Source organism: Cetorhinus maximus, chromosome 9, assembly GCF_964194155.1.
Source record: "Cetorhinus maximus chromosome 9, sCetMax3.hap1.1, whole genome shotgun sequence".
Lineage (NCBI taxonomy): Eukaryota > Metazoa > Chordata > Chondrichthyes > Lamniformes > Cetorhinidae > Cetorhinus > Cetorhinus maximus.
In genome coordinates, this window is record NC_135887.1 from 35,823,804 (window position 1) to 35,843,979 (window position 20,176).

The 20,176-nt window shown below is 44.8% G+C and overlaps 1 protein-coding gene across 26 annotated transcripts in view; it reads right to left on the bottom strand.

The window, feature by feature from the left end:
* Positions 1-20,176, bottom strand: part of LOC144684561 (uncharacterized) — a 336,148-nt gene that overhangs the window by 65,744 nt on the left and 250,228 nt on the right. For 11 of the 26 annotated variants that reach the window (XM_078548490.1, XM_078548497.1, XM_078548493.1 and 8 more), the window contains 6 exons: positions 17,707-17,742; positions 16,840-17,019; positions 14,349-14,384; positions 12,985-13,092; positions 4,314-4,349; positions 3,053-3,136 (listed from right to left, as the gene is read on the bottom strand). The exons of 2 other annotated variants lie outside the window; for them this stretch is intronic. In XM_078548490.1, the coding sequence (XP_078404616.1) occupies positions 3,053-3,136; positions 4,314-4,349; positions 12,985-13,092; positions 14,349-14,384; positions 16,840-17,019; positions 17,707-17,742 (480 nt within the window). The remainder of the gene's footprint in view (positions 1-3,052; positions 3,137-4,313; positions 4,350-12,984; positions 13,093-14,348; positions 14,385-16,839; positions 17,020-17,706; positions 17,743-20,176) is intronic. 13 more of the 26 variants (XM_078548502.1, XM_078548495.1, XM_078548499.1 and 10 more) reach the window with 10 other exon arrangements.

Below are 20,176 nucleotides of genomic sequence, written 5' to 3' on the forward strand. Positions count from 1 at the left end.
TATCACTGCATGCCCATCACAGCTCACCTCAAACAGGACAGCTCACCTGCTCCCGACTAAGCTCAAACCCCTCCGGGTCCAGCTCAACTCCACCCCCCACGCCACTACAAAGCTCACCCCACCTCCCAAAAGAACTCATTCCCCTCCTCCTGGCACAGCGCGCCCCCCTCTTAATACTGCTCAACCCCCTCCTGACACAGCTCACCAACCCCCCAACTGTCAGGGAAATAAGGAGTCAGAACCAGTGATATGTAAGCATGTGTGACAGTCAAATAGGGTGGCACTGTTTTGCTTACACTCCGTTGCAGGAAGTTTGATTAATGAAAAAACTTTAAAATCTTACATTTGTAATGCCTTCAAGTGTGGTATATTCAAACAGATAATTGCAACAACACAAAGAGGAAAAACACTGAATGTAGAAGCTATCAGTCTTATGTGAACAAGGAATATGAAAATTCTAAAGTCTCTTGGTCTTCTTGAATTTGAATATATCAAAAAAATCAAGACACCAGTAAATCATAAGAACATAAGAAATAGGAGCAGGAGTAGTCCATTCAGCCCCTCAAACCTGTCCCGCCATTCAATAAGATCATGACTGATCTGCCCCACGCCTCAACTCCTCTTTCGTGCCAGCTCCTCATAGCACTCAATTCCTCGATATTTTAGAAATCTATCTACCTCCTCTTTAAATACTTTCAGTGATTTAGCCTCCACAACTCTCCGGGGTAGAGAATTCCAGACATTTACTACCCTCTGAAAGAAGTAATTCCTTCTCATCTCAGTTTTAAATGAGTGTCCCCTTATTCTGTAACTATATCCCCTAGTTCGAGATTCCCCCAATAGTGGAAACATCTTCTCAACATCTACCCTGTCAAGCCCCCTCAGAATATTATACATTTCAATAAGATCACCCTCATTCTTCTAAACTCTAATGAATAAAGGCCTAACCTGTTTAGCCGTTCTTGATAGGTCAACCCCTTCATCCCAGGAACCAGCCTCGTGAATTTCTTTTGAATTACCTCTAATGCTAGTATATTCTTTCTTAAATTTGTGGACAAAAACTGTACACAATACTCCAGCTGCGGCCTTACCAACACCCTGTACAGTTGTAACTAGACTTCCATATTTTTAAACTCCAACTCCCTAGCAATACAGGCCAAAATTCCATTTGCCTTCTTAATTACTTGCTGCACCTGCATGCTAACATTTTGTGTTTCATGTGCAAGAACACCCAGTTTCATGCAAAAGAACACCCTCCATGCCGCACTTTTTTGGAGTCTGTCTCCATTTAAATAATAGTCTGCCTTTTGATTCTTCCTACCAAAGTGCGTGACCTCACACTTTCCTACATTAAACTCCATCTGCCAAGTTTTTGCCCACTCACTCAACCTATCTATATCTCCTTACAGATTCCTTATGTCCTCAGCACAGCATGCCCTCCCAACTATTTTTGTATCATCAGCAAATTTGGATAAATTACAAAAATAAAAGCAAAATACTGCGGATGCTGGAAATCTGAAACAAAAACAGAAAATGCTGGAAAAACTCAGCAGGTCTAGTAGCATCTGTGGAGAGAAAAACAAAAGTGTTTCTCTCGCCACAGATGCTGCTAGACCTGCTGAGTTTTTCCAGCATTTTCTGTTTTTGTGTTGGATAAATTACACTTTGCCCCCTCCTCGAAGTCATTAATGTAGATAGTAAATAATTGAGGCTCTCAGACTATCCTTGTGGCACTCCACTAATTACATCTTTACAACTTGAAAAGGACCCATTAATCCCGACTATCTGCCTTCTGTGTGCTAACCAATCTTCAATCCATGCTAATACATTACTCCCAATACTGTGAGCTCCTGTCTTGTGCAATAACCTTTTATGTGGCACCTTATTGAATGCCTTCTGGAAATCCAAATACACTGCATCTACTGTTTCCCCTTTATCAACTCTGCTTGTTATATCCTCAAAGAACTCTAGTAAATTTGTCAAACGTGATTTCCCTTTCACAAAACCATGTTGACTCTGATTGCATTAAGCTTTTCTAAATGTCCTGCTTTTTTCCTTAATAATGGACTCTAGCATTTTTCCAACAACAGATGTTAGGCTGACTGGCCTATAGTTTCCTGCTTTTTTGTGTCTCTCCCTTCTTGAACAGGGCTGTCACATTAGCGGTTTTCCAATTCAGTGGGACGCTCCTGGAATCCAGTGAGTTTGGGAATATTTCGACCAATGCCTCCACTATCTCTGCAGCTACTTCCTTTAAATCATTATGGGAAGTACTCCATTTCTTCATTTTGGGACCTCTTGGTAACTCTTAAGCTCAGGACAAAATCAAAAATCTTAGTCAATTAATTGAGAGTGATCAGGCCACAAACAACTGCAAATTGGGATGTTTTGATTGCAGTAAGTTGAGTCAACATATGCAAATGTTCTTCACTGAAGGGAGCCTCAGACATTGACAAATTTCCTGTCTTGCTGAACTATAGAAAGCTTGAATCATTTATTTTTTAATGCACTCATGTAGAGTTATTTAAGATGTGATAATTTCCTGAATACCACTATACCTGATATTACCAGTCCTGTTATTTGGGTTTCTTTTGCATGTGCCCTCATCCATTTATGATGTTCGTCCAATTCATTTTAACTGAAAGGAATAAGCTAAGCTGGTAACACACGAGTGAAAATCCCCAGTCTTTCAGGACACAAACATGTCCTTTTAACAGACTTTCATCTACAATCCATCAACCTTCCCATACTGCATCCTTGATAAACTCAGCTATCTGCAGTTATTTTTCTTTTCCTTTTGATATTAATTTCACTCTGTGCTGGATGCCTCCAATTGCTCAGAATTGGGATGAGACAGACTTATACACTTTACAAAGATGGAAGAAAGAAGAAAATGGAAAAATATCAATACTGAAGAAGGCATGCTGAAATAAAATCACTTGAATAACGAGATAAGAAGAGAAATGGAAAAGGCATGGGAACAATGGCTAAAAGGGCAGTGTGATATACGAGTATAATGGAGCAAAATGTCTTTTAAAAGACAGTAAATTACCTATTCCGATGCCAGGCTGGACTCCTAATCCAGCGCCCGGCTGCACACCTAATCCAATGCCAGGCTGCACACCTAGTCCAAGACCTACATTGGGGTAACAAAAATTTTATAATTAGAAACAATGAATTATTCCTTTATAAAATAGTGCAAATTGAGGATTTTTTGGCTAATTGTGGTCAGAAGTGGAGTAAGTGAATCCAGGGGCTGAATTTTCTCCCCATTGTGGGGGGTTGTGCGGGGGCGATCGGGTGCATGCCGCCATTTTGCTTGGCCCGCCCAGCGTGACGTGCGACTGGAAGCGCTGCATTTGCCCTGCGCAGGCGGAGGGATTCTGTCACATGACCTGGGACATGTCCATTAATTTTTTTCAAAAATTTTTACTTAATTAATAAATCCTTCATGAAACCTCATCCTGCCCGTGGATGAGGTTTCATGAAAAATGTGAAGGCCGCCTGGGCTCTTCGCCTGCCCGCCAACCTTAAGGTTGGACGAGCAGCATTCTTAACAACTTTAATTACTTTGTTAATGGCCTTAATAGGCCTTTGACAATTCGGCAGGCGTGCAGACGGCTTGGCTGTGTGCCCGCAGAACTGACAATCTAAGTGATGCGCGGTGACGTCGGGATACCCACCCGATGTCACCGTGAGTCATTTTACGCATCGGCGAGCAAGCCCCACCCCCGCTCGCCGATGGGAAAATTCTTCCCCAGGAATCCTGCTGCCCTTTTAATTCCAGACATTCATTTTCACACTTAAGCCAAACTTCTATTCTCCCTAACTATTATTTTTCCATGTAAGATGGAGGAAGTGCTGCATTGTTGGGCTTGCCATATTTTGGATTGGATGACAGAGGCCATTCTGCCTTTTATATGGATATAAAAGGTCCGACTGCGCTATCCAGAGATGAATGAGGTATTCTGCTGTTCTTGCCAAAATTAACATTACTAAAACTGTTTGACTGCATATTTATAAACTGGACACTACTCAATGCTAATTTTGGAAAAAAATTGAGATCATATAATGAAGGTTCAAAGAATTTGCGTGATGTTTTCTGCCTCATGTTATTGGTTATGCCAGATCATTCAGCTGATGTGATGATCCAAGAATTAGCAAAGTACAGGTCACTAATGTGCAAATGCTTCTCACATGTCATCATTACATGAAGCAGGGAAATTCCTGTCTCTTTAACATTAAGTTGGCTTTTTTCTATCCTCAAAGATAATAATTTGACGGTTATGTAGACCAGTAGTAGGTAGATTTACCTCCATATTTAGCAGCTTTAGATGCAGCAGCTCCACCTGCAATGATAGAGAATTGACAGATAATAATTCAGATAAGATTTTGTGTACAGGTATGACAAGAAGAATTCAGAAGATTACAACAACACAGTATTCCTGAGAAATACGTTTTCAGCTATTTTTCTCATTAACAAATTGTTCAAATTGAGCCAATGTTGACTTCTGAATTCCATTAATTAGGTGAATGCCCAACTACTGAAAATGTGTGACTAAGAATTTTTCAAGAGGGTTTTTTTATTCATTCATGGGATGTAGGCTTCGCTGGCTGGGCCAGCATTTATTGCCCATCCCTAATTGCCCTTGAGAAGGTGGTGGTGAGCTGACTTCTTGAACTGCTGCAGTCCTTGTGGTTAGGTACACCCACAGTGCTGTTAGGGAGGGAGTTCCAGGATTTTGACCCAGCAACAGTGAAGGAACGACAATATATTTCCAAGTCAGGATGGTGAGTGGCTTGGACACTGCTCACCTGCTCCCAATACAGCTCATCTCTACCTCCCCTGCTGATACTGCCCAACCCCTCCTGACACAGCTCAACACCACTCCGATGCAGCTCACTGCTGCCACACACCTGGCCATCCCTCCAACACAAATAGCAGGGAAATCAATGAGCCAAAACCAGTGATATGTAGGTGACAGTCAAATAGGATGACACTGTGTTGCTTATACTGCCTTGTAGGAAGTTTGAACTGATGATGAAAAAACATTGAATTCTTACATTTGTAATGCCTTCAAAGTTAGAATCAAACAGGTGATTGCAACAACACAAATGTGAAAAATATGGAATGTAGAATCGGGCCGCAGGATGAACAGCAGCATCACCAATCCAGCATGGCAGGCGGTGACAGGGGTGGTCAGCGCCAACGCCCTGCAGAAGAGGACAGCCACCCAGTGCTGCAACAGGATAAGTGGTCTCATCTGTTCCACCAGGATAAGTCACTTTTCTCATCACTCTCAACTCACACACCACAAATCCATCACACATCCACAGGGATCTCACACATCAAGCAACAGCACTACTAACTCTCACACACACACTCACATCTCCACCAGGCTCCTATCGTCTTGAGCTCGCGTCCTCATTCCTGTCCGTGGCTTCGCTCACCACACAAACATTCCATGCAGCACCATGTGTCCTGCTCACACTCTCTCCATCTGTTCCCATTCAGGAGAAGCCTGCTCACAACAGCAGGGAGAGGTCCCAGACTGGGGATGGAGTGGCCCACATTAGGCCCCTCATTTACTTTGAGGTGTGCCATCATGCTGACTAGTGAGGACATGGACCATGCCTGCAGTGATGGTGAGGTGGGCAGTGAACAGTGTCATGAGGATTTTGCTCTCTCTCCTACTTTTGACTCTGTTGCCATGCACGAATTATCTCTACTTTGGTTCACAGGAAGCTCTGCCAAGTGACCGACACCCTTAGCTCCATCCAGGTCCTCACCCCGAGCCAAGAGGACACCACCTCCATTGAAGAGCTGGAAATAAGCAGCCTGGAAGATCCGTCACAGCGCTTACCCAAACCCTCCACCAGCGCAGGGACACACGCCTTGGTGGGACGTAGATCTAGAGCAAGTTTGGGTTCACAATCTGGTGTTCACCGCACGGTCACGTATCCGCAGCAGGAGGAGGCAGGTTCAGCCGAGCTCACTGGCATTCGGAGTACAGCTGGGGAAGAGGCATCTGTGAGGTCCCAGTCAGATGACTAACCTCTGGGTTTGGCCTTCCAACCCATCCTGCAGAGTCAACAGAAGGTGTGGGAACATCACACAGAGCTGTTGGAAGACCTCAATAGAGTGGCTTGCGAGTTGGAGTGGTGCTCACATGTGTACGTCTGGAGGTCTTCACGGGAAGGATGATGGCTGCCATGAAGACCCTGCTCCAGCAGATCACGGAGATGTGTGCAGACCTGCACTACATGGATGAGTTCCTGCAGTGGCAACACAAGAGGGAAACGGAGCACCTCGACATCCCTCCTAGTGCTCCTGCCCCTCGAGGAGTCAGGATGGGGCCCCTGGGCACCTAAAGGGAGAAGGAGTGGCAGCTGGACACTGCTGGGTCATCCACACAGTAATCACAGAGGCTGTCCTCTCCCTCCAAGTCCCCTTTACCAATGAGTCCTTCAACCTCGACCTCTGTCATCGCAGAGGGAGCAATTGGCCAATGAGTGATTCTGGAGGGAGAAGTGTGTGTGTGGCAGGGCCTTTCGGAGCCTCGTGCAAGCACTCTCCCATGCATGAGGATCCTTCACGTATCACGCTCACCTCAATGTCCTGAGCATTTTCAATGCAGGACTTCCCCACTTTAGTCCTTCCTCTCTGCTCCCCTGGCACCAGACTGCCCCACTGGCCCCCTCCCTCCCCCCCAACCAAATCCCCCTCCTCATGCCACCATCAAAGAGCTGAGCGGATGGTCGCAAACTGGTTTCATGATGTCACGGAACCTATCTCTGACCACCTTGCCGTATTGTCCGCTCATGCCACCGAACACGCCCGATGCCGGGGGCAAGGAATATTCCGCCATGAAACTCTATTTTCTATTCTCTTGGCACCAGCAAATCGAGTCCCCCAAGCCAGTCCAACACCATTGTGAGCCCCCAGACTACATCTGAAGAGGAAGCTCTGGGAGAACCGTCATGGCGCTCACACACACCCTCCACCAGTTCAGAAACACACATGTTGGTGGGGCACAGCTGTAGATTAGGCTTGGGCTCACTTTCTGTGGACACCTGACTGACACAATCCCCACAGCAGTCGGAGGCAGGGACAGCCCAGGTCTCCGGCAATCGGAGGACTGCTGGACACCAGCCATCCGCTCAGTCTGTGTCAGGTGGTGAGCCTCTGGAAGTGGCCGGCAACTCAATGCTGGAGATGCAACGACAGGCTTTGGAACATCAGGCAGAGATTCGAAAGCCACTCAGCAGACTAGAGCGAACGATGGAGATGTCTGTCCGCATTGTGTCTGATGTCATGGCTCTGACATGCAAGCTCCTCGAGGTCAGCATGGGAAGGCTGGCAACCACCATGGAGACCTTGGTCCAGCAGGTACTGCTGTATTTGAGTTCACCCCTACCCTCTATGGCCACACATCCTGGTGGGCACCATCAAGATGTAGGTGACATGGGGATGAGGCACCTTGACCCCCCACTCCAGGTGCACCAGCTCTTGCAGGAGCCAGGGTAGGGCCCTCGGGCACCCACAGGGAGGGTGAGCGTCAGCCGGACGCCCTGGGGGGCCTCATCTCAGTACCTTCCAAGGGTGTGCAGCCGCTCACAGTCCCCTCTGCCTGTGACCCCATCCACTCCAGCTTCTCAGGCCGCTGAGGACGCTTCTGCCCCTGAGCAGGTGACCCTTACCGGTCGGGGCCCTCCAGGCCACGGGCCACCAGAGGACGTCTGCCAAGGTCATCACAGACATCAGGACGTAGCAGTCAGCAGGCTGTCTGCACCGCTGCTGCAGATGTTGGGGCTGCACCCAGGCATAGTGGTAGAGTTAGGAAAGTTAAGAAAAAATTGATGTCATTTTGGGTCACAGGTGTGCTACACATGCAAAGAAATGGCAGTTTTGCAAACACGTGATGGTTATGTGAATGTCCTTGGCAACTGAAGGCATTGTGATTTTGAATTTCAGAATCCTCTTATTTCGAGGCATAACCATCCTCCCACTTAGTGATAGTGTTCCACTGTGAGATTCACATTTCTGTGATGTCAGCCTCAGTTGAACTAGTCTCTGCACCCTTATGTGATATCAGGGAGATGTGTTTAAATCTTTATTGCAAGTGTATGATGTAAGCGTTTCTAACCCTTCAACCTTAAGGAACACCATTGAGTGAGGGCAGCTCATCAGCATTGATAATCTAGCAGCATTTGTGTCTCCTCAGTGGTAGTAGCAGATGAAAAGACATGCACAGGAGGAGGAGATCCCTAGGCATGTCCACATCTCAGTCGCAGCAATGCGTGCATCATTAGATGGCGGCGAAGACTTCAAGTCTTCTCTCATTGCTCTTTTTCCTCACTGGGCTCTCAGTTCCCAAAGTGAGCTCACTTACAGGGCCCCACAGGCCAAAGCAAAATCATGCCCTGGCGCTTCATGAGGCCAGAACGCACAGGTTGTGAATGCAGGACTCACTGCAAGTGGGTAGACATGCCCTGAGATGACAGAAAATGGCATTGAGGGCTAGGAGAGTTGTGGCCATATTCCTTCACTTGACTTTACTCTTGCTGGAACCTATCAGCAATTAACGTCTCCCGCATCTTCCTTCCTCCATAGTGTGATCACGCTCATACTGACCCTCAGCAGCATCCCGAGGTTCCTGGGCCTCCGGATCTTCATCCTCCGATGAGCTTTCATCCTCCTCCAGTTCATCCTCTGGCAGGGGTTCACCTCTTTGCATTGTCAGATTTAACAGGTGCAACATGCTGTGATAATGCAGGAAACCTTGTCGAGAGTGTACTGTAGTGAGCCACCTGAACGGTCCAAACATCTGAAGCGCATCTTCAGAAGTCCTATGGTCTCCAGTGCCCAGAACCAGGGTGAGAAGAGGATGAGGAGCCTGGAGTCACATCCAGGTCCTGCTTACTGTCAGGAAAGCAGGGTGGGCCAAATGAACCTCACGGCAGTGGATGAGCAGTTACTGCAGCCATTGGGGGGCAACTCTCAGGGTGCTTTTGATGGAGGCAGCCCCTGCTCCCCCCTCTGCCATTTGCACAAATGCATCTGACTGCTGCGGTGACAGATGAGCCTCCTGCCACTGTGCAGGAGGCGCCCATCATGCCAGGGCTCTCACAGCCTTAGGCAACCAGAAGACTCCAGCCAAAATCATCGCAGGCAAAGGTGCATAAGAGTCAGAAGCCTGGCTCCAGCATGGCAGGAAGCAAGAGGGAAACACCGTGGCATATAACCCTGAAAGTAATCCGGAAATCACATTAGACTCACATGGGTTCACATTGGTGATTTTCATATGTGAGTTTTGAATAATGCTATTTAGCTATGTTATTAAATGAGTGCTCTTTGAACATGATGTTCTGGCTGCATTGATGCATTCTCTGTGTGTGATGTGATGGTTTTAATTTGAATGGACTAGATGGTGTTAACAGAGCTTGTATTGGTGTGAGTCCCACAGCAAGACATTATTCGTTGTTAGCAGGTGCAGCCCTGGTATACATGAGAGGGAGAATACATGAGAAGGTGGCAAAGGCCAAGTTGTTGTTGTTGTGTTGCAGACACATTGCTCATGGAATCTTTTCATTATAAGTGTCTCTTGTCTCCCTTGCATCCAGACTTTCCCACAGGCTGGCCTGCACACCTGGCTGGTGTGGCTCACTCGTCTTCATCGGAATCGTCAGCAGGGGATGGGGCTGTCTCCTTCAAATTGTTCTCTGCCAGGACTTCCCCTCTCTGCAGGGCCAGTTTGTAAAGCACACAGCATATCATGACTATAAGTGACACTCTCACAGTTGCATATTGCAGCGTGCCACCTGATCTGTCAAACATTGAAACATAGAAAATTATAGGATTATAAAAATAGGATTAGGTCATTCAGCCCTTTGAGCCTGCCCCACAATTCAATATGATCATGGCTATCCTCTATGTCAATACCATATTTCCGTGCTCTCCCCATGCCCCCTGATGCCTTTAGAGTATAGAAATCTATCTATTTCCTTCTTAAATATATTCAATGACTTGGCTTCACAGCCCTCTGTGGTAGAGAATTTCACAGGTTCACTACCCTCTGAGTGAAAACATTTCTCCTTATCTCAGTCCTAAATGGCCTACCCTGTATCCCGAGACTGTGACCCATTGTTCTAGACCCCCAGCCAAAAGAAACATCATCCAGCCGTGTCAGAATTTTATTCATTTCAATGAGATCCCTCTCATTCTTCTAAACTCCAGTGAATACAGGCCTAGTCGACCCAATCTCTCCTCGTATGACAATCCTGCCATTCCAGGAATCAGTCTGGTGAACATTCGCTGCACTCCTTCTAGGGCAAGTATATCCTTTCTTAGGTAAGGAGACCAAAACTGCGCTCAGTACTCCAGGTGTGGTCTCACCAAGGCCCTGTATAGCTGCAGTAAGACATCCTCGTTCCTGTACTCAAGTCCTCTCGCAATGAAGGCACACATACCATTTGCCTTCCTAACTGATTGCTGCACCTGCATGCTTGCTTTCAGTGACTGATGTACAACAACATTTCCCACTGTATCACCATTTAAATAATATTCTGCAATTCTGTTTTTCCTACCGAAGTGGATAACTTCACACTTATCCACGTTATATTGCATCTGCTATGTATTTGCCACTCTCAACTTGTCTAAATCACCTTGAAGCCTCTTTACATCCTCCTCACCGCTCACATTCCCATCTAGTTTTGTGTTGTCAGCAAACGTGGAAATATTACATTTGGTCAAGACATTGGAATTGCATTTGACCAATGGTCTACTCAATGAGGGCCCTGGTGGATGTACGGCTTTCGCTGTATCTCCTTTCAGGCTCCATCCATGGGTTCCGTACCAGTGCCATAAGTCATATCATAAGAGGGTATCCTTTGCCCCCCCCAGTAGTCAGCCATCCAAAGCTTGCGGCCTGATCAGAGTGCCTCAGTATGTAGGCATCATGCCTCTGCCCGCATAGCGTGTGCAGATCAGCATGATGCATTGCCTGTGCTTGCATACCAGCTGCACATTAAGGGAATGATATCCCTTCCTGTTTACGAATGCCACTGGCTGCCCAGAATGAGGTTAATGGCAACATGCTTGCAGTCTACTATGCCCTGCACCTTTGGAAAACCAGAAATACTGCTGAAGACTCTGGCTCTATCAAGCTGACTGGCGTTGTCATCAGTGAATGAAATAAATGCATGGGCACGCCCAAACAGGGCATCTGTCACCATCTTGATGCAGTGATGCGCAGGCAGCTGTGACATCCCACACAAGTCTCCAGATGATGCATGGAAGGACCTGTGGTGAAAAATCTCAGGGCCACTGTGACCTTCAAGGTCACAGGCATCGGGTGCCCACCTGCACAATTAGATGCGATGTCAGCAGCCAGCATATCACAGATTGGTTTGACTGTCTCCCTGGACAGTCAGAGTCTTTGGAGGCACAGGCACTCAAGTATGTGAGCCTTGGCCAATAGACTCTATTGGCTTGACAGTGCCTTCTCCTCTTTCTGCCTGGCAGCTGCTGTTACATCCCCTCTGCAGGCCCTTGTTCACCATCAGGTAAGGCAGCTTGCTGGACTACAGGGCACACCTGCCCTTGGCCAGCCGCTCTCCTCCTTCTCCTTCGCCTCCACTCTAGAGGAAGAGGCTGCCACAGAATGGACTATTCCCAATAGGTACCAGCCACAAATGCTGCAGTCCACACCTTTGTCTGCAACACCTTCAAGCTGTTCCCCTGCCCTCAGGCAATAATGGAGTTATAATTGAAAGAAAAATAAATGCAGTATCAAAGTCTCTCTGACCTGTTTTGGTGAAGTCAGCCACAGTCCCACTTGCAGCCTTCATACCTGCATTTGCAGCACTTACCTTGGAAAAAGCCTTAACTCCCACTGAAAGTGTTTCCCATGCACCCATCGGATTATGGCATCGGCAATGTGTTATTCAGGTCAATTGGCTCGTTAACAAGTTCAATTGCCCTTTAATGGTTTTCATAAAAATGGCGGGCAGTTGCTGATTTTGGCACCTACTCGACTTCTGTACTGTGGAAAACTGGCATGTTGAGGTTGGGTTTGGGACCTGAAGTCATCACGTTGGATTTTACACATGTGCAGGACAGTTGGCAACAGTCCCAAGTTCCACACTTAAAATCCACCTCTTAGACTTGAATATATCATGTTTATCAAGATTTCAGTAAACCATTATGGCCAGGATTTTACGGCCCCTCCTGCCCGTCAGGATATTATGGTCCTGCTGAACTGAATATAGATTTAAATGACTCGCTGCATCTGCCGGGGGCAGACACACCATGGCGGGGCCGTAAAATCCTGGCCCATGGCAAGTCCCCCATTTCCACATTTTGGGACATTTTGTTAACTCTTAGGCTGAGGACAAAATCCAAATCCATGGTCAATTAAGTGAGAGTAATCAGGCTACAAATAACTCCAAATTGGGATGTTTTGATTGTAGTGAGTTTAATCAACAGCTGCAAATATCCTTCACTGAACAGAGCCTCAGGGATTGACAAATTGCCTGTGTCACTGAACTGTAGAAAACTTGAATAATTTAGTTTTTGATATGCCTATGCAGTGTTATTTAAGGTGTAGTAATTCCCTGAGTACCACTACACCTGATATACCCAGCCTTGCAATTCCAGGTTTTTTGCTTTTGCCCTCAACTATCAATGATGTTCGCTCGATTCATTTTAATGGAAAGGTATATGCCAAGCTGGTAACAGGAGTGAAAAACCCCATTCATTCAGAACATTAACATGTCCTTTTAACAGATTTATAAACTGCAATCCATCAACCTTGCCAGACCTCATCCTTGAATGCAGCTATCTGCAGTTATTTTTCTTTTGCTTTTGATATTAATTTCACTCTGTTGGATATTTCCATTTGCACAGAATTGGGATCAGACAGATTGATACACTGTAGAAAGAGTATAATGGAGGAAAATGTCTTTCAAAAGAGAGTAAATTACCCACTCCGATGCCAGGCTGGACACCTAGTCCGGCGCCAGGCTGGACTCCTAATCCAGCGCCCGGCTGCACACCTACTCCAATGCCAGGCTGCACACCCGCACCAAGACCTAGATTGAGATAACAAGATTTTAATAATTAGAAATAGAGAATCATTTCTTTGTAAAATTAGTGTAATTTAGGATTTTTTGGCAAATTGTGGCCAACGGTGAAATAATGTGAACCCAGGAATCATGCTGCCTTTTTAATTCCAGGCATTCATTTCAACATTTAAGCCAAACTGCTATTCTCCAGAACTATTTTTCTTCTGTGAAAGATGGTGGAAGTGCTGTATTGTTGGAGATGCCACCTTTTGGATGAGATTATAGAGACCAATCTGCCTGTTTACGTGCACATCATTATTCAAAGAAGAATGACACATTCTGCTGTCCTTGCCAACATTAACATCACTAAAATAGTTTGACTGTATATTTATAAACTGGACACTAATCAACATTAATTTTGAAGAAAATTGAGATCATATAGTAAAGGTTCAAACCCCATCAATGAATACTCATGGGGCTGAATCTTTGGCTTGGTGAGCGGGGGTGGGGCTCACTTGCCGAGGCATAAAATGATGCGTGGTGACGTCATGGCGCCTCATTCGGACTTCCAGTTCGGCAGATGCGCACCCGAGTCAGCTGCGCACCCGCTGAACTGTCAAAGGCCTATTAAGGCCATTTAACTCTCAATTAAACTAACTAACGGAGCTGTCTGTCCAACCTTAAGGTTGGCGGGCAGGCAAAGAGCCCAGGCGGCCTTTGCATTTTTCATGGAACCTTATCCACGGACGGGATGAGGTTTCATGGATGAGTTTAAGTTTTTGACAGAAGTTTTTATTGAAATTAATGCACATGTCCGAGCTCATGTGACAGTTTCACATGAGGGGACATGTCATAAAAATTTTCTTGCCACTTATTTAAACTTTTTGGACTTAAAACTAATAGAGGTGCCTCGGGGAAACTTCTGCACAGTGCTTCCGGATGCGCATCATGCTGGGCGGGCTTTAATTGGTCCGCCCACGTAAAATGGCAGCGTGGCCCCAATCGGGCGCCCACTCCGGCTCCGCCTGCCCGACAGGCAGAAAATCCTGCCATGATGTTTACTGCCTCATGTTACTAGTTCTACCGTATTATTTGGCTGATTTGATGTTCCAAGAATTAGCAAACTACAGGTCATTAACATGAAAGTGCTTCCCACATAGTCATTACATATAGCAGGAAAATTGCTTTCTCTTTAACCTAATGTTGGCTTTCTTTCGACCCTCAAAGATAATAATTTAGCAGTTATGTAGAGCAGTGAATATGTCAGTAGTCGGTAGATTTACCTCCATATTTAGCAGCTTTAGATGCAGCAAGTCCACCTGAAATGATAGAGAATTGACAGGTAATGATACAGCCAAGACTGTCCGTATACAGGTGTGACAAGACGCATTTTGAAGATTATAACAACACAGCATTCCTGAGAAATAGGTTTTCCAATATTTTCCTCATTTACACAAATTTTAAAGATTGCGTCTTTGTTGATCTGTGATTTCCAATGGGTAAATGCCCAACTACTGAAAATTTGTGATTAAGAATTTCTTAAGAGGACCTGGCTGTCTTTAGCAAGTTTATTTAATATTTTCTGAACTAGAAACACTTGCAAACTCTCAAAATATCCCAATGGCGTGATTTAGTTTCAAGATCAAATAGTTTTAAAAAAACAATATAAGAACTGCTTTTTTATGTTTTACAAGCATTTAACAGCAGCTTTCAAGTTAAGGTTCCTTACACTATTCTTGATATTCTCTGCTAACCCATAGAACTTGCTTAACTGTTTCACTAACACATTGATATTATTTTGGGTGCTCACTTGTCCCAAAATCTGTTAGATGTCATATCAGGCATTGCCCATTGTGAGAAAATCTGGTTCACAAGAGTATGCCTGGTATAAGCAGTAGGGACTGATGAACATGCTGTATGTCGAATAAAGCTTGTGCTTAATCACAGTATGCCCAGGTCTACTTGATCTTCTTCTCCCTTGAGTTTATTTTTTTCCTTAAGTGAATGCGTGTTAATTGCCTCAAATGTTTATTGTGGTAGTGAGTTCCACATTCAAATCACTCTGGGTAGTTTATCGTGAAGCCCCTATTGGATTTATTGGTGACTGTTTCATATTTATGATCTCTAACTTTGGACTCCCCAACAAGTAGAAACATTGGTCCAGATCTTCTGGTCCCAATAGCAGTGAGTGCTGAGACATTCACTGCTACTGAGGGTTGCAATGACATTGGAAGTTCAGGGGAACTGATTTATGCTGAAACCATAGCCCTAAATGTGGTGAATGAACAGTGACTCCCCAGTGTGATGGTAGCGTAAAGCTGTGAACAAGATCTGATCATATAAATGCTTGGAATTTTATTGTGCTGTAAGTTTTTTATTTTTCTTCATCTTTCTCTTCCTTGGACCCAACAATTTGCTTTCTCACATAACCGAAGTCCTCGCCGATGATTCCCCCTGAACCTGTAAAGATGCAACCTTGGGCGGTTTGCCCTATGCTAAGCCTTGTTCTTCCCCTATTCACTTAGAGCTGTCCCTAGCAGGCATAAATCCTGCTCAGGTGGAATATCAAAATACTCCAGCATAACTGCAACCCTGACATAGCTCACCACACCCCTCAACGTACCCCTCACACCAACCCCCAACACAGCTCACCCAGTCCCGACAAAGCTCATCCACTCCCACACAGCTCATACCTCCCAGTGCTGCTCAACCTTATTGCCACACAGCTGACCCGCCGACATAGCACCCCCTATTCCCGACATAGTTCACCACCCTCCCGATATTGCTCACATCTCTCCCAACACAGCTCACTATCCCCCAATTGCCAGGGAATGAATGAGTTAGAACTAATGACATGTAGGTATGTGTGACAGTCAAATGGGATGGCACTGTTTTGCTTATGCTACGTTGTAGTAGGTTTGAACTAATGATGAAAAAACACTGAAATCTTACATTAGTAATGCCTTCGAGCTTTGTAGATTTAAACAGATGATTGCAGAAACACAAAAAAGAAAAACGCTTTAAAAACTATCAATCTTATGTGAATAAGGAATCTGAAAATTCTAAAGTATTTTGGGATCTTCTTGAGGGTGAATACATTATTTATATCAAGACTCCAGTAAATTCGTTATGGGAAGTTCTCCATTTCTACATTTTGGGGCCCTTTGGTAAATCTTAGGCTCAGGACAAAATTCAAAATCTTAGTCAATTAATTGAGCGTGACCCAGCTACAAACAGCTGCAAAGTAGGATGTTTTGATTACAGTGAGTCAAATAAACGATGCAAATATTCTTCACTGAAGGGAGCCTCATAGATTGACAAAGTGCCTGTTCCACTGGACTGTAGAAAACTTGAATCATTTATTTTTTAATGCACTCATCCAGGTTATTTTAAGGTGTGACTATTCCCTGAGTACCACTATGCCTGACATTAGCAGCCTTGTTATTCCAGTTTCTTTGCTTTTGCCTTCAACTATCTATGAATTTCACTCGATTCATTTTAATAGAAAGGAATATGCCAGGTTGGTAACACAGGAGTAGAAAAACCCCATTCATTTAGAGCACAAACATGTTCTCTTAACAGATTTATAAACTGCACTCCATCAAGCTTTCTGTACTGCATCCTTGACAAATGCAGTTATTTTCCTTTTGCTTTTGATATGAATTTCACTCTGCATTGGATACTTCCATTTGCACTGAATTGGGATGAGACAGATTTATACAATTTAGAAAGAGTTCAATGGAGGAAAGTGTCTTTCAAAAGACAGTAAATTACCCACTCCGATGCCAGGCTGGACACCTAATCCGATGCCAGGCTGGACACCTAATCCGATGCCAGGCTGGACACCTAATCCGATGCCAGGCTGGACACCTAATCCGATGCCAGGCTGGACACCTAATCCGATGCCTGGCTGCACACCTAATCCAACGCCAGGTTGCATACCCACACCGAGACCTATAACAAAAATTTTATAATTAGAAATGGTGAATTGCTTCTTTGTAAAATTAGTGCAAATTTAGGATTTTTTTGGCAAACTGTGGCCAACAGTGAAATAATGCGAAGCTAGGAATCATACTGCCTTTTTAAATCCAGATATTCATTTCAACATTTAAGCCAAACTGCTATTCTCCAGAACTATTTTTCTTCTATGAAAGATGGTGGAAGTGCTGCATTGTTAGAGGCACCATCTTTTGGATAAGATGATAGAGACAACTCTGCCTGTTTGTGTCCATATAAAAGATCGGACGACATTATTCAAAGAAGAATGAGGCATTCTGCTGTACTTGCCAACAGTAACATCACTAAAATAGTTTGAGTGTATATATACATAAACTGGACACTACTCAACATTAATTTTGAAGAAAATTGAGATCATACATTAAAGATTCAAACCCCATCAATGAATACTCGTGGTGTTTACTGCCTCATGTTACTGGTTCTGCCGGATCATTTGGCTGATCTGATGTTCCAAGAATTAGCAAAGTATAGGTCACTAATGTAGAAGTGCTTCTCATGGCAGTGATTACATATTGCAGGAAAATTCCTTTCTCTTTAACCTAAAGTTGGCTTTTTTCGACCCTCAAAGATAATAATTTAGCAGTTATGTAGAGCAGAGATTATGTGAGTAGTAGGTAGATTTACCTCCATATTTAGCAGCTTTAGATGCAGCAGCTCCACCTGAAATGATAGAGAATTGACAGATAATGATCCAGGTATGACAGGAAGCATTCTGAAGATTACAGCAACACAGCATTCCTGAGAAATAAGTTTTCAGATATTTTCTTCATTTACACAAAATTCAAAGATTGAGCTTATGTTGATCTGTGAATTCCATTGGGTAAATGCCCAACTACTGAAAATTTGTGACTAAGCACTTCTTAAGAGGTTCTGACTGTCTTTAGCAAGTTTGTTCAATATTTTCTGAACTAGATTAACACTTGTGAACTCTCAAAGTATCCCAAGAAGTGTGGTGAGCTTGGTTTATTTTCAATCCCAAACAGACCTGTTTTTAAAAAAATATAAGAACTGCTTTTTTAATGTTTTACAAGCACTTAACAGCAGCTTTCAAGTCAAGGTTCCTTACACTCTTCTTGATATTCTGTTATAGATTTGACTTTCCAGACAGGTTTCTCACAAGAAACAGTGAACTTTATTTACAGAGCTTCATCAGCAGTTACATGCTTCCATCAAGATCCACAATGAGACACAAACTCTGCCCCTAAGGTTCCCTGTGTTTAGCACTGATTCATTCACACTGTCATGTGATTCTACAAAGTACAATAAGTCTTAAAGCTACAGTTACTACAATCTTCCCCCTTTATTTTTTTTTACAATTTGTATTTACACGAAAAGCTTCATTCATGATATTTCAAATATAAACACGGATTATGTAATTATAGGTTCAGTCTTTCAGGAGGTTTCCTGATCTGGGTAGAACATCATAGCTCCACGGCGTTAGAATCTCTTACATAATCCTCATTTTCTGGAACCATAGCAACGTCAGTTATCTCCTTAGGCACAGGTAGTTCAGTGTTATACGCTCTGACAGAGGCATCTGGTATGTCTATCCTTGGTTGATCGATTGCAACAGGTTCTACAATGGTTACAGGTGGAACATCTTTTTGTTGGTGTATCACACTTCTTCTCAAATGATCCATGTGTTTTTGGCTGATCCGGTCCTCCACTTCTATGTGGTGCGACAATGGTCCGGTCACAGAAACTATTGTGCAAGGTCATCAACTTGATCCACAAATGAAGTTTCGTACAAATACTGTTTCATCGACTGTAAATTCTCACTTCAACTATGCAAATCATGGGCCAGAATATTGCCGTCGGCATGCGGGGGTGGGCCCGACATGCCGACGCGCAAAATGACGCGCGACAACTTTGGGAGTGCGTCCCGAAGTCAACGTGCATCATTTAGATATTTCGTTCGGTGTCTACATGCCCGCCGAACTGTCAAAGGCCTGTTAAGGCCACTAACAAATCAAGTAAACTTGTTAACAACGCTGCCCGTCCAACCTTAAGGTTGGCGGGCAGGCGAAGAGCCCAAGCGGCCTTTGCGTTTTTCAGGGAACCTCATTCATGGGCGGGAGGAGGTTTCCTGCAGGTTTAAAAAAATAATTAAATAAATTTTGTGAAATGCACAAACATGTCCCAGTCACGTGACATTGTCACATGAGGGGACATGTTTAAATAAATTTTTTTAGATCCTTTATTCAAGATTTTCATTACCTACTTAATCTCCCTGAGGCAGCTCCGTGCATCAGGGAGATTGCTGTGCTCTTTTGTGCGCATGCGAGAAAGAGCGCAGGCCCCGACTCTCCCTCCTCCACCTGCCCGCACAAGTAGTGCTGAGCAATACCGGCTGTGCATCACGCTGGGCAGGCCTTAATTGGCCCACCCATGTAAAATGGCCAATTGCAGATGTCGATCGGCTCCGTGCCAGCCCCCGCCCACCCAGCCTGCCTGAAATAGGCAAGATGCAGCCCATGAGTTACTTCTTGATTCCCTTGACTGTTCCCTATCTTCCCCTTCAAATTGGGAAATACCAGGCTTAATCTCGTTTGAAAGCAGAGCTCCATAAGTAATTCTGAAGGTGTTGAACCTGTAGTAGTGTGGGGGGGGGTCATTCTATAGTGAAACAGGAAATGTGAAAGTTTCGTCTCCAGTGATCCGGCCAATAATTTTTCAATCCTAACTTTAAAAAGTTTGTCCTGCTCCCTCGACCAATCTGTTAGACGATGGATGATATGGTGCTGACTTTATGGGGAGAATTTTCTCCCCGTTGTGCGGGCTGGGTGGGAGCGGGCGTGGGCGGGCGCGCAGCCGATCGCTGCCCGCAGTCGACTGCATGCTACCATTTTACGTGGGCGGGCCAATTAAGGCCCATCTAGCATGACGCGCACCCGGAAGCGCTGAGCGCTCCCTGTGCGGGCGGGGGGAGGAGGGAGAGTCAGGGCCTGCGGGCCTGCGCTCTTTCACGCATGCGCACGAGAGAGTGCAGCAATCTTCCTGAGACACGGAGCTGCCTCAGGGAAGTTATTTTCATTATGAAAACATCAAGAAAAGAATAGAAAAAATTATTCAGACATGTCCCCTCATGTGACAG